Below are 14,144 nucleotides of genomic sequence, written 5' to 3' on the forward strand. Positions count from 1 at the left end.
CGAGCCGTGTGCCATCGATACTGTTTTTATTACACCTTGTGCCAAGTGCTAACAGCCGGATGTGAGTGGATGCAGTCGCAATTAGCATAATTGAAATAATAATAATGCTAACGAGCTTTCTGAGTGGAGGCAGAGCAGAGAGGAGAGGATGAGCGGCAGCGTCACCGTGGCGATCGGCTGCAGAGCGTTGTGTGTAATTGGGATAATGGGCTGGTTTAGTGGTGGAAGTGATGCTTTGATGGTGTTCAGGATGAAACAGGTGCCAAACGCTGGCAAACCTGAGGACATCGTCCTTGTCTCCACATGATCAGACTAGAGATCGTTATCGTTAAGATTTTAACGGTACTACTACTTTAATTGACACCATGTATCGATCCGACTCTTTAACGGTTCTCTTATCGGTACTTCTTGTCATTTTGTAAGAAGAGAATTAACATGTTTATTTTCTCATGTGCGCTTGATGAACATTAAGAGAGAGAGTTAGGATGATTAGATTAGGAACAGTGAGAATGCTTCATTCATAGACACATGTCTGAATCAGAAACAGAGTTGTTGAGTTAAAATGTGCTGGAAAACGTTTATTTCACAATAATACACAGGAAATCAATTTTCTTAATTTCTTAAAGCAGAACCGATAATGTCGGAGCTTATCAGTACTCTGGTCTATATACAGCCCCGTTCAGTACCGGGTTTCTGTACCATGCCTGTGTCTCTGTCGAACAGGTTAACCTGCATTTAAAAAGCCTGTTTACACCTGTTGGTGGAGGAAGTGTCAGTCAGAACCGTAGTAACGTTTTGTTGCTAGGCAACATCTAGTGGTCGTAGTAATGATGACAGGACCAAAGGGAAAAGTGTTGGTGATGTAGTATAAAGAGAGACAGAGTCCACATGGGAGGAGGAGGTGGTGGATGGATGAATGTGACAGGGGAGAGCGGTGTGTTCGATTCCCATGTGAAACCAGCTGTTTATGTTGTAACCATGACGACAGAGATCGTCTGATGTTGAGGAAGAACCCTGACCACCATCTTCTCCTAAACCCAACCAAGCCATGACTGTTATTATAGTAACCACGGCAACGTTCTGTACGCTGCTCTCGGTGTAGTTGCGTGATTATTATGGTAACCATGACAACCGAGGTCCGGCAGGCATGCCGCCTGTAGGGGGCGCTGTCTCAGGAAACACTGCTGTGGGTCGAATCAGAGGGTTGAAAAAAACGATCTGCATATTTTTAACATGTTAGAGCTGCAGCTGAGAGTTATTCTAATTATTGATAATGTGCTGATTATTGTCTTGATTAGTTGATTAGTTGTTTGATCTGTGAGCTGTACAGTCCAGGAATCCAAAGATCATATTAACAAAAACATAAAATCCAGGAAACAGGTTGAAAAAAGAGGAAAAGCCATCAAGTAGTTTCAGATTAATTTTCTTCTGATCGACTAAATGAATAATTTATACCGTATAATATAAAACAGTGCAGTGTTGTCAGTGTTTAGTTGCTGGTTGTCTGGAGCTGCAGGTGAAGGATCCTCCACCTGTGATGTCGTTGGACAGGTGTATGAAAATAGCAGCACGTATAAAAACAGATGCTTCTGGATGTTTTTTTCTCACAGGTGGAAATATCATTGAGTGAGTTTTGAAGTGCTGCGTTTTGTTGTTGTTGTGTTAACACACTCAGCTGCTGTCGTTCTAACCTGACCCACACACCTGAGCTGCCTCCCCCTCCTCCTCCTCCCCCTCAGACTCTCGACTCCAGCGTCCACTCGGCCAAACGCTGCGAGTCGGAAGAATTAGCTTTCAACAAAGCGGCCTACAAATGAGGCATTAAGCATTGGTAATGGTGGTGCAGAAAGGTCACGGCTGTATTAATCTGCCGTCTGGGGAAAACACCCCAGAGCCGGGAAACACGGAGGCCGAGAGAGAGCGGGCGGGTTTCCAAAAACAAACCCTGAGCATGAATAAATATTTGTCTGCGCCCCGGCGATCATATTGATCATAAAGTGTTTTAGGAAACAAAACGAGCAGGGAAATGAGATTGATGTAAAAATATTCGGCTGTTGTTTTGAGTGTTTCCCCCCCGGACTCGGGGAGCTTCTCCGGGCTGAGAGCAGAGGTCGCTTCCTGCAGGAGCATCGATTTTATTTCAGGATCAACATGGATTTTTATCCACTGTTACTAAAACCAGCAGCCGACTGAGTCTCACTGATGATTCTCCGTTCACACTCAGTTAAAGGCTGTTCATATTTCTCATGTTCAGTAAATATCATCACATCAACAGTGGGCTGACCTCTGACTGACGATAATCAACACTAATCAATCCATTTTCTACCTTTTTTAAATTGAATTGGTACAAAAATCCATTGAATTAATTGGAACAGATGGCTCTTTGGTTGTTGGTGAGGAGTTCTGTTCATGGCCCTTCCGACTTTTTGAAGTTCACTTGTATTAATTGTATTATTTCCCCATTAATTTAATTAATTTAATTTGAATTTTTTTACACAGAGAGAAGGAAAATATATTGAAATTTATTTAGTTTTTGCTTTTGCTCGTTTTTGATATAATTTACATGTATTTAGATTAATTTTTTGTTATTGTATTTCAGACACTTTCATTTATTATATATTTTTCAGGTGAAAAGTTTTAGTCTTCAGGAGATTTAATTTTTTCTATAGTGTCAAAAAGTCATTTCAAATTTACAACAGAATAAAGTTGTATCGTCTGCATAGGAAATATTTTTTCATTGATAATTTATGTCCAAATTAAACGATGAACATGAAGCCCTGAGGACCAGAATCACTTTACTTCCTGTTTCCGGTTTAACGTGACTCAGTTGATGCTGCTGGTCGTTTCTTTGTCTGTTGAAGATTTTTACTATAAAAATGTGGTTAGTTTGTCAGTTCAGATGTTTGAAGGAAAAAGTCTGAAATTATTTTCAACCCTTTACAAACTGTTCTGGTCAAATTTGACCCGTTCTGACATTTGACAGCAGTAAAAATACGATATAAATAAATAAATGTCTTTTAGCCTGAAAGTTGATGACTTTTCCTAAATTAACCCAAAATACACAAAAATGAAAATATTATAATATTTTATACTTTTGTTCAGGTGCTGTGAATGTCTGAGCCGTATCTATGGAAGTGGACTGTAGATCCACAGATATTAGATCTGTGGGTCAGATGAAGGAACATGGAGGTTTTAGGGGATCTTGAAACTGTGAAACTGTACATGCCCTGTCTGTGTGTGTTTGTTATGGGACAGTGGTGACACAGTTCAAGGGGGACCTCGACACTGTCACCAGAACCGTCTGTGTTCCCGCCACATCTGCCCAGGTTCCCCCAGAGACAGGCACCTGCTGGTCTCTGAAGGGTCATGGGGGGATCTGGAAACAGTTCAGGTCTCTGGAGTCAGAGACCTGAGCTGCCACTTCACTGACTGAGGTTCTGGCAGCAGACCGACGGTACTGACGCCTGGATCTGATCTGGATCTGGTTGTATAATAAATCCCAACAGTAACAGAATGTTCTTGTCATTTTCACTTTCAATAAAATATATTTCAATCATTATGGCTGTTATGTTTTCATGTCTTAGGTTAAACAGGACGTGATATTGTGTCATAGTAGATGTTTTTCTCCAAAATCCAGTGATGAAAACCTAAAGATACTCTCTCCCTGCTCCGACACATTAATGAAGGATTAATCCTCCATGTATTAATGTCAGAGAGGCTGTTTATACTTTCTACATGATCTATAGTTCAAGATTCACTATAGACTCTTATTATGAGGCAGCTCTTACTGTGATAGAATTATATATGAAATATGAACAGCATGTATTAAGGGGCTAAAAGATGAACAAATAGAATAAACCACCTTCCTGATCAGGTTTCATTATGTGATTGGTTATCGGCTCTGACCGTCAGTGTCCCGCCCGCTGAGCGTCCATGTTGAACCCCAGGTGACATTAACACTTCCTGTCTGTGTGTTTCAGTGGAGTGGGTTTAGCCCGAGCTCACTTTGAGAAGCAGCCTCCATCCAACCTGAGGAAGTCCAACTTCTTTCACTTCGTGCTGGCGCTGTACGACCGCCAGGGTCAGCCGGTGGAGATCGAGAGGACGTCCTACGTCGACTTTGTGGAGAAAGACAAGGTGACGATTTCTTCTGATTCTGATTCTGATCCTGATTCTGATCCTGATTCTGATTCTGATCCTGATCCTGATCCTGATCCTGATCCTGATCCTGATCCTGATTCTGATTCTGATCCTGATCCTGATCATGATTCTGATCCTGATTCTGATCCTGATCCTGATTCTGATTCTGATTCTGATCCTGATCCAGATCCAGATTCAGATTCAGATCCTGATTCAGATCCAGATCAGATGATAATCTGTCGCTCAGAGCTGAGAGGAGGACAGAGTTAAGAGACGGACCGACACACTGTCGTTTCTGTAATGTGGATTTTTATTATGAGAGAAAGAATCTTCAGCTTGTAAAAACTTTTACCTGCAATAATATTAACAATTTTAATAATATCAATAATATTGGTGGTAATAATAATCGTGGTAATAATAATAATAATAATATAAATAATATTAATGATCATAATAAAACATCCAGGAAGGTTTGAGGGAGTTTGTTCTGTGATCAGCTGCCAGCTGGCACCGAGCCCCCCCACCCTCTACTCCACCCACTCACTCACCTCACCTCTGCTTTGACCTCTAGTCTCTCGCCCCAGTAACCCCCCAACACACACACACACACACACGCACACACACGCACGCACACACACACACACGCACGCATACACACACACACACACACACGCACACACACACACACTGGGACTGAGCCAACACTCCAAGGCTCAGTTGGCACCAAACGACCGACAGAGAGAGAGAGAGGTTGGTAAGAATTAAATAAAGAGGGGAGTAAAGGTCGAGAGAGAGAAGAAATGAGTGATGATGATGGAGAGAGAGAGAGAGAGCGAGCACAGGAAACAGTATAAAGGGCAGATTCAGATCTTTTGCTTATCGGTGGCTGTGGTCGTTCCTCCTATCGCCACGGTTACTGCTCACTGAGAGAGACGGGGGACGGCCTAAAGTTTACCTGAAGGTGATTGCACGTCAGTGGGCGGGGCAGCTGACAGTTGAGTGACAGGAAGAAGAAGAGAATCTGAACTAAACACACTTCATTAAAAGTGTTTTTAGAGTGGTTTTTCAGTGACATAGAGACAGATAGGAGAGAGGGACGGACGTAGGTGTAGTAGTAAATAACAACATCAACGACAGCTATAATAATAATTATAATGATAATTATGATAATAATCAGAACCACGTTACAAACTGAACTGAAAAGGTTTTTTTTACAAAATGACTTGAATTGTTTTAACTATATTTTAAAATTATATTATTTGAATATCAAAAGGTACTGGATCAAAATTAAGTGAGTTAATAGTTAATATGTCACAAATATAATAATAATGATGATAATAATTTTTTTGACTGAGAGAGAATTTCAAAATAAAGAATTAGAGAGAAAGGTGAAAATAATCCTGTACTGTTTCCAAACTTTAGATTTATATCATGTTGAAACTAATTTACTAGGAATTATTATTTTTATTATTATTATTATTATTATACTAAAGTTCATCTTATCTCTTATTTAGTATTGCACTTAGAAAGAAACATTTAACTTGTTTTCTCATAATTTTTTAAAAAGATAATTTTTCCTTTTCATTATTTTATTAATTTTCGATGAAAACACATGAGAAATGCTGGCAAAGAAAAAGAGGTGATGACAAAGTTGTTTGAGTTGAATATAATATAATAATAATAAATACAGACTTTTAATGCGTAAACCAGCGACGTGATGAGTTGAGGTTCTTCATACAGATGTTCTCTGTGCAGCTGGATAAATGTTTTATTCCTCCTCCTCCACATGTTGAGTAAAGTGTGACTGTGTCTGTGTGACAGGAGTACAACGGAGAGAAGACCAACAACGGGATCCACTACAGGCTACAGCTGCTCTACAGCAACGGTGAGACTTCCTGTCATTTCTTCAGGATACCAACAGGACTGTGACCTTCCACAATAAAGCTCCTGAGAATCTGACGTCGATGTCAGATGATCATTTTACAGAGAACATGATGTTGGCCTGTTTTTATCAATATAACACTTTTTTAAAGGATGATGTTCAGACACTTGGTTCAGGACCTGGAGGGTCCTGGTCTTCAGTCCTCGGAGATTTAACCTCTGAGGTCGATGGATGTTTCTAATAATATCACTGTGATAACACACAGTACAAATACTCACTGATTGGCTCTACAGTTTTACAGCTGTTATCTCCTTGACAGCCTGTTTTTGAGTTTTCATGTGGACGACGGTTGTCAACAAATATTCTAAATTTGTTTATGTAATAGAATTATAAAAAGAATCCAGACATTCAATCATGAAGAGAACAGCAGCTCCTAATGGACAGGCATCACATAACGTCACCGTCACTGATTGATTCTGGTTTTTGTTGAGCTGGCGTCAGAACCTCGACATAAAGTAGTAGCTACAGTTAGCCTAGCCTAGCATTCCTGCACAAACAACCTGAGGACACATCTGGAAAATGTGCTCCCAGATGAGAACTGTGGAAAAAACTGAGCAGAGCTGCAGCTAACAGTCATTTCTATTATTGATTAATCTGCTAATTATTATTATTATTATTATTAATTGGTCTGTGGGGAACCTCCAGAGCTTTAGAAGTTGTATATTTACATCTGCTAATTTAATAAACACCTTAGGACTGACAGAATGAAGCTAAAGCTGAATGTGGTGGTTGTGCGGTTCAGGTGGAGCTCAGGTGAGCAGTATTGATTGATGAGGTAACGATGGTTGGAAGTTTAGAGTGTAGAGAAGAGATTCATATTAAAGGTCTGACTGGACTCAGTTTAAATGTTGAGGCTGGAGAGAGAGAGAGAGAGAGAGAGACACATCTGGAATATCTGACAACCAGACCTGAACTCTGGTTTGTCCATTGGGGTGGGTGGGGGGGCTGATTCAAAACACACAGCTCGGCTTAGTGCTGGCACCGGTCCAGAGCTGCAGGAGGAGGATGGCTGTAATGCTCCCAGACCCCCCCAGAACCCCCAGATAAAGTGGGACATAAAAGAGCGTTTTCTTCCAGAGGGGGATAAATCTCTCTAATATGGGTTGGCGTCGTCGGATTAGCATCGTACGGAGGTAATTGACCTCATCTGCAACCGGGACGGATAGCCGCCATTTAGTCTGCAGGCCGCTCAGCGCTCGCCGCAGAGCGAGGAGTGAATCATGTCAATTAGAAAGCAGAGGAAGCTGCGAGGAAACGGCCCGAAAAACAAGAAGGAACCCCCCCCCATACAATTAGAGCTACTCCACCACTAACAGGTGTTCCCTGCAATTTCCTCCACCCCACGTCGTGCTCGTGTCACATTTCTGCTTGGATGCAGAGCTAATAAAAGACAAGCAATCCTGATTGATATTTAATTTGTCGGGGAACGAGGATTCCTTGTTATCCTTGAGGAAAAAGGCGGTGGGGGGGCGAAGAAGCGCGCGGCAGTTAAAGGCGGCCTGGCCTATAAATAATAAACAGCTCTGGAGCCGCGCTAATGTTTGTTTTTGCTGAGGGGGGTTAGCGTCGCCGGGACGACACGACAAGAGCTACAGAAACATAAATATACTACAGGGACATAAATAATAACAGAATTCATTTACAACACATTATTAGGAATCAGTTCTTTTGTCTTTTCGGGGGGGGGGGGGTGTCCTTCTCTTTTTGCATACTGAGCTCAAATTAGCATAACAGGCTAATGCATGTATGTATGTTCAGGCAGGTCTGCTCACACTCACTGATAATTATAACAGTAATTCTGTGTCTGTGTGTGTGTGTGTGTGTGTGTGTGTGTGTGTGTGTGTGTGTGTCTGTGTTTCAGTCATGTGATGATGTTTGTGTGTTTGTGTGTTTCAGGCATCAGGACAGAACAGGATCTCTATGTTCGGCTGATAGACTCCATGACCAAACAGGTGAGAAGACACACACACACACACACACACACTCACTCACACACACACACACACACACACACACACACACACAGCAACACTGTCTGTTACTAGAGAATTAAACTAAGAATACAAAATCACCAGAGACCAGGTTCCAGAGCGTTTCTTATATTATCAGAACCTGGTCTGAACCTTTTAGACCCTGTTCCTCTAGACCCTGTTCTTCTAGACCCTGTTCTTCTAGAACCTGTTCTTCTAGACCCTGTTTTTCTAGACCCTGTTTTTCTAGAACCTGTTCTTCTAGAACCTGTTCTTCTAGACCATGTCCCTCTAGAACATGATCCTCCTGAGATTAAACTTTTCCCAGAATAAAGTTTTCCTGACAAAGATCATTTCCAGCTCTCAACCCTCCTCCACTCCAGAACCCTCAGACCTTTTTCTTTGGATCTAGATTTTGTGGTTTGTGTTTCTGGAGAACCTTTGAACCTTCATCTGACACACTCCTCTCACACCTCCGCTTATAAAACATAATGAAACAAATGTCTAGATTCTAACCCTTAAAAACTCTTAACTCTTCTTCTCCTCCTCCTCCTCCTCTTCCCGTCTCACTTTCCTGAACCTGAGCAGCCCTGATGTGTTTTCCTGTCCAGCTGTGGAGCTCAGTCTTTAGCCGACTGCAGATCCTCCCGTTCCTCCCACCTTTCCGGCTCTCACTCACTCAGAACCCCCGTGTGGGATTTGAACCTGTGAACCGGTTCTCTGCCAAGACAAACTCCCAAATATTTCCTGATTCCAGTCGATCCTTCGCTTCGGCCCCACGTTCCTCACACCTGGGGCTTTATCTCAGAAATCTTATTCTGGCAGCGAACAGCTGAAACTTCACAGTGAGTTTCTCTTCACATCAGAAAGTCTTGGATAAAAAAACACCAGTGACAGAAAGAAGGAAAATAAAACAGATTACAGTTAATGATCTTTTAAATTCAAGACTGATCTCTGGTGTTTCAGCACTAGTGTTTAAACTCCTCCAGTGTAAAGGTGTGTGTCCATGTGTAGTGTGATTATAGATCAGGTCTAGCTTCTATATTAATACTGTGAAAGTATCAAAGCCTCAGTCCACAGAGAAATGCACACAGCCTGTATTCAGAAACTGAGCCTTAAAACCAGCCGTCAGGACTTCTGGAACTTTGTGATGTCACAACAAAGCAGTCACCAAGCCCCGCCCACCTGGACCCACCATCCAAACCTTGCAGGATTTGGTTTCTCTGAGTGTTTTTACCTGAAATCTGCTTTATTTTTATTGGATCACTCAGAAAACAGTCAGCCAATCAGAAGAGAGGCTCAGAGCCTCCTTTCTTCTGATTGGCTCACTGACCTGTTGTTACTAGAGCTGCAGAGAGAAGCCTGAGAGAGGAGATGTAAAACTACACTGAGATGGTTTTTATATTCTGATGGATCAACACTGTGTAAAATATGGAGCTTTAATCTGCAGCAGTGAGGAAACAAAACCAGTTTATTGAGTTCACAAATTAGAAATTTAAGGTAAAAATACCCAAAATGATTTTTATCCCAAAACTTCTGTTTTATTCTTTATTATTATTTCCTTGTTATTTTATTTAAAGTTCAGTATCACAGCTTCAAAAAGAATCAGTTTAATCGTTGACTCTCTTCACTGTCACTGAAACATGTTTATCTCAAAGCAGATGTTTAAATATTACGATTATTTTTCTTCACATTAGACTGAAGTGATGTCATCGTTTGTTGTTTATTTAAAGAGAAAAAAAACAAACAGATTAAAAAACAAAAACCTGCTGAAGTTTAAAAGTCAGAATCAGAGACCGGATCCATGATCAGTGATCTGTGAACAGCAGACGAATCAGGTCCATCGATCCTGGGAACAAATGAATGTAATAATTGGGCGAACTGAACAGTTGACTGATCAGGATAATCAATACATGTGATGGATTATGGATGTGTTTGGAAACTTGTTAAACAGGATGGAGGTGGAGCAGAGAAACACGTCTGTTCAGGTTCAGTTCATTCTGAGGTGGAAGAGTCAGAATAACCTCCTCTGACCTCGTCTCCTCGACCTCATGAGGTCAAAGACGTGAAGGAGAAACAATCTGACCGAACTCACTAAACTATTTTTTTAATTAACTTTGTTTATAACATCTGGACGACAATCAAACAGGATGAAATGTTGAAATAAGAAAACATGAAAGAAAAAGACAAACAGAGAAAGTTGAGTCATTAAAATAAATGGAAATAATGAACTGAGAATAAATGATATTCAGACAGAAGTTTATAGTTTCCTGATGTTTCTATATAATTGTTAAATAGATAAAATTCATGTTTTTGTCTTTCCACAATGGGAGGATTCAGTGCAACATGAATGTATAGACTATAGTCTTTAGTTGTGATGATGATGATGTAACTATAGATTCATCAGCTCGTTCTTCATGACGACTCCTGACTGATTGAAAGAGGATGAATCTATATTTATGGATCTGAGCTTCAGTCCATCAGACAGAAACAGCTGCTCTGATGTTTCTACATTTATGTGGCTCTGCTTAAATGTTGCTGCAGCAAGGCATTGTGGGACGGCATGTCTCCTTTCCTTTGGTGAAGGAAGCTCCAGTGTTTCCTAAAGGAGATGAGAGAGGAAGCAGAGAAGCTCCTTCCCTCACTCTGATCATGAAGCTGCTCAGAGACTGAAGGTGTTTTCTCTCAGTCTGAAGCTTCAGGAGTAAAAACTGTCAGTGAGTGTGAGAGCTGATGTAAACAACACGATGTAACGAGGTCACTGTGTCAGCAGCGTGACTTCTTCATTAGGAAATATCTATATATCTATATCTATCTATCATATTGAATTATAAAACCAGTCTGATGTTGTTGCAGCTCCACAGACAGACTTTCACATATCGATGATGCTAAGCTAACGACAGGAAGCAGCTAATTCTAATGAAAAGAAAAATCATTATTTAAGGTGAGAAGGTTTTATTTAACAACAGTGAATTATATTAATCATTAAGATCATTATCAGTAAAATTTATTTTCTGCTGCACCTGAGTTTAATCTTAAATTAATATTATCATTATTTTCATGATCAATTAATCTGCAAACAATAATAAATAACCATCACAAGATGATGTCATCAAATGTCGAGAAGTTTCATTCACAGAAGACGAGGAAGCGGGAACATCTGTTTGAACAATCGATCACTTTTCAAAATAGTTGCCAATGAATTTTCCTTTGATCAACTAATTGATTAATTGACAAATTGTTTCAGCTGTAATTCTCTACACAAAATATATCTATATATAAAATGTGATATAATGCGACTGACTGACACAGGTTTTAAACAGGTGTTGACTGTGAGATGGATCCATGTTAATATTGAACGCAGCCTGAACCAGTGAAACTGTCCTCAGATCAGCTCACTCACTGAACCTGAAACTCAAACCTGCTTCACCTTCATCCTTCACCTCCTACTTATTAATAACCCCCCCAGTCATGTCCCCCCCTCCCTCAGTCGTATCACCCCCTCCCTCCGCTGGTTCGGCATGTCACCGATCGATGTACCAAGCGGCTCCCCGACAAAGCGTCAGCCGTGGAAACCGATCAATAGGCCCTAATGTGGCACAGCGACGGCACACTGGAGACAATAATCCTGACACCTCCTCCTCCATGACCCCCCCCCCCACACACACACACACACACATACACACCCATCAACCTTCACCTCCCACTACATGACACCTGATTGGTCGACAATCAGACCTGACAGACAGGTTGACTGGAGGCCCCGTGGATCGATGAGACCCTGTTGAGGGCCCGTTAGGGGCCCCGCTCTGTGGGCCTGTGAGGAGGAAGAGGAGGAGGAGGAGGAGGAGGAGGAGGAGGAGGACTCACACTGATCACACTGATCAACTTTAACACAGTTTGATCAGAGAGACGGTGACGACTCAGTGAGACACCTGAGAGGAAAACAGAGAAATTTAGAGAAAAAGCATCTTGACAGTTTCATCTACATCTGATCTTTACAACACATTAAAAGATTAAATAAAACACAAACACATAACAGTCTAACAAACTGAGTCCTGATATATTGATAAGTTTAAATTCACTGAAGGAAGAGAAAAATATTTCTTTTCTACATCTCTAATACTGACACTCTGTGTTTGTTCTCTATTCTTGTGAGGACCCTCCTCACCGTCACTAAGTCCTGACGCCTAAACAACATCCTCTCACAACCTTTGAAGACGAGATGAACGTCCTCACTTTTTAAAAACCCGTTCTCCTAAACGTCCTCTCTGAGAAATAGGGATGGCACAGAAACCCGGTATTAAACGGAGTATTGATAATGTTAATGTTAGTGGAGTACATATGAGAAAATAAAACACTGTTAATTCTGTTCTTAATTTGTTTGTTTCTGGTTTTTTCTCTCTTACAAAATAACAAAAAGTACCGATAAAGAACCGGATGGATAAGTGGTGTCGATAAAAGTAGTAGAACCGTTACAAACCTAACGACACCCTTTCTCACTGTGAGAACAACAAATCCTCTCCTTCAAAAACTCTCCTCTCTTTTCTTTTCTTAAATTTCCACTGTCCTCTAAAAGACTCTTCACTTTCCAAAAAATCTTTTTCCAAAAATGTTTCCTTGGGTTTCGAAAAATTCCCCAAATATCTCGTCAGAGCCGGTCCTCACAAAGATACAGAGACACACACACTCAGCAGATTGTGAACATTAACCCACAAATAAGCGTGAAAGTGGATACACAACTACACACACACACACACACACACACACACACACACACACACACACACACACAGATTGTTGCATCAAGAATGATGATGTATAAATATTGACCATCAAATCTACACACGGGGGGGTGGTCTGTGTGTGTGTGTGTGTGTGTGTGCGTGTGTGTGTGTGTGTGTGTGTAGTTGTGTGTCCCTGATGCAATCCACATCCCTCCTGGTCAAACTGGAGCGTTTTAATCCAGAGGAACAGAGCCAGGATCAGGATCAATAATGCAGAAGTGGTCGTTATCCTAAAAGTATTGTCCCCCAGGGGTGTGTGTGTGTGTGTGTGTGTGTGTGTGTGTGTGTGTGTGTGTGTGTCTCTGTGTGTGTCTGTGTGCGCAGGGCGGAGGTCTGTTTTGACTATAAAGGTGGATGAGGTAGTGGTAGGTCATCGCAGGAAAAGAGGGGGGAGGACGCACACGCACATGCTCTTACTGGAGTTCATTTACAACCACCAGGGTATTACAAAAACCACACACTCACACACACACACACCTCCCTCTTCTCAGCGGTCATCCGTCATCCGGACGCTGACATGACAGCTCGGTGGGGGTGAGGAGGGGAGGGGGAAGGTTGGGAGGGAGAAGAGGGGGGGGCTTCATCCTGGGGCGCCGCCCGCCATCTGGCAGGGAATTCTGGGAAGGCCTGAGGAGGCTGAGACCACCAAGAGGGGAGGTGGTGGGAGGTGGTGGTGGGGTGTCGGAGCAGTGCAGGAAGTGGTTGGAGGCCGTGTTTGACAAAATAAAAGCAGCACCTGTAGACATCAGCGAATCAGCTGCCTCGTTAGCTCAGGTTCATCAATCAACCTGGTTAACAGCAACACAACTGGGTCGACTGGTTCCCAGTTACAGCTGACTGGTGGAAACTGTTTTAATGAGCCATAAACTGGAACCCGATTCACACACGACAGAGAAACCAGTTCACTGTAAACTGGTTTTTCTGAAGGTTGAGCTGGTTTACATTACTGGTTTATTTGTGTATCAAACTGGTTTATAGATGCAGTAAACTGGTCTATAGATGCAGTAAACTGGTTTATAGATGCAGCAAACTGGTTTATAGATGCAGTAAACTGGTTTATAGATAGAGTAAACTGGTTTATAGATGCAGTAAACTAGTCTATAGATGCAGTAAACTGGTCTATAGATGCAGTAAACTGGTTTATAGATGCAGTAAACTGGTTTATAGATGCTGTAAACTGGTTTATAGATGCAGTAAACTGGTTTATAGATGCAGTAAACTGGTTTATAGATGCAGTAAACTGGTTTATAGATGCTGTAAACTGGTTTATAGATGCAGTAAACTGGTTTATAGATGCAGTAAACT

The 14,144-nt window shown here is 41.5% G+C and overlaps 1 protein-coding gene across 1 annotated transcript in view; it reads left to right on the top strand.

The window, feature by feature from the left end:
* The window catches only part of LOC111665591 (transcription factor COE3), a 138,388-nt gene that overhangs the window by 12,485 nt on the left and 111,759 nt on the right, over window positions 1-14,144 (top strand). The window contains exons 2-5 of the mRNA XM_087177797.1: window positions 3,981-4,137; window positions 5,962-6,025; window positions 7,979-8,034; window positions 8,664-8,767. Coding sequence (XP_087033923.1) covers window positions 3,981-4,137; window positions 5,962-6,025; window positions 7,979-8,034; window positions 8,664-8,767 — 381 coding nt within the window. The remainder of the gene's footprint in view (window positions 1-3,980; window positions 4,138-5,961; window positions 6,026-7,978; window positions 8,035-8,663; window positions 8,768-14,144) is intronic.

The sequence above is a fragment of the Seriola lalandi genome, unplaced genomic scaffold (genome assembly GCF_002814215.2).
Source record: "Seriola lalandi dorsalis isolate HSWRI2012SDOR001 ecotype SW California unplaced genomic scaffold, Sedor1 jcf7180002054655, whole genome shotgun sequence".
Lineage (NCBI taxonomy): Eukaryota > Metazoa > Chordata > Actinopteri > Carangiformes > Carangidae > Seriola > Seriola lalandi.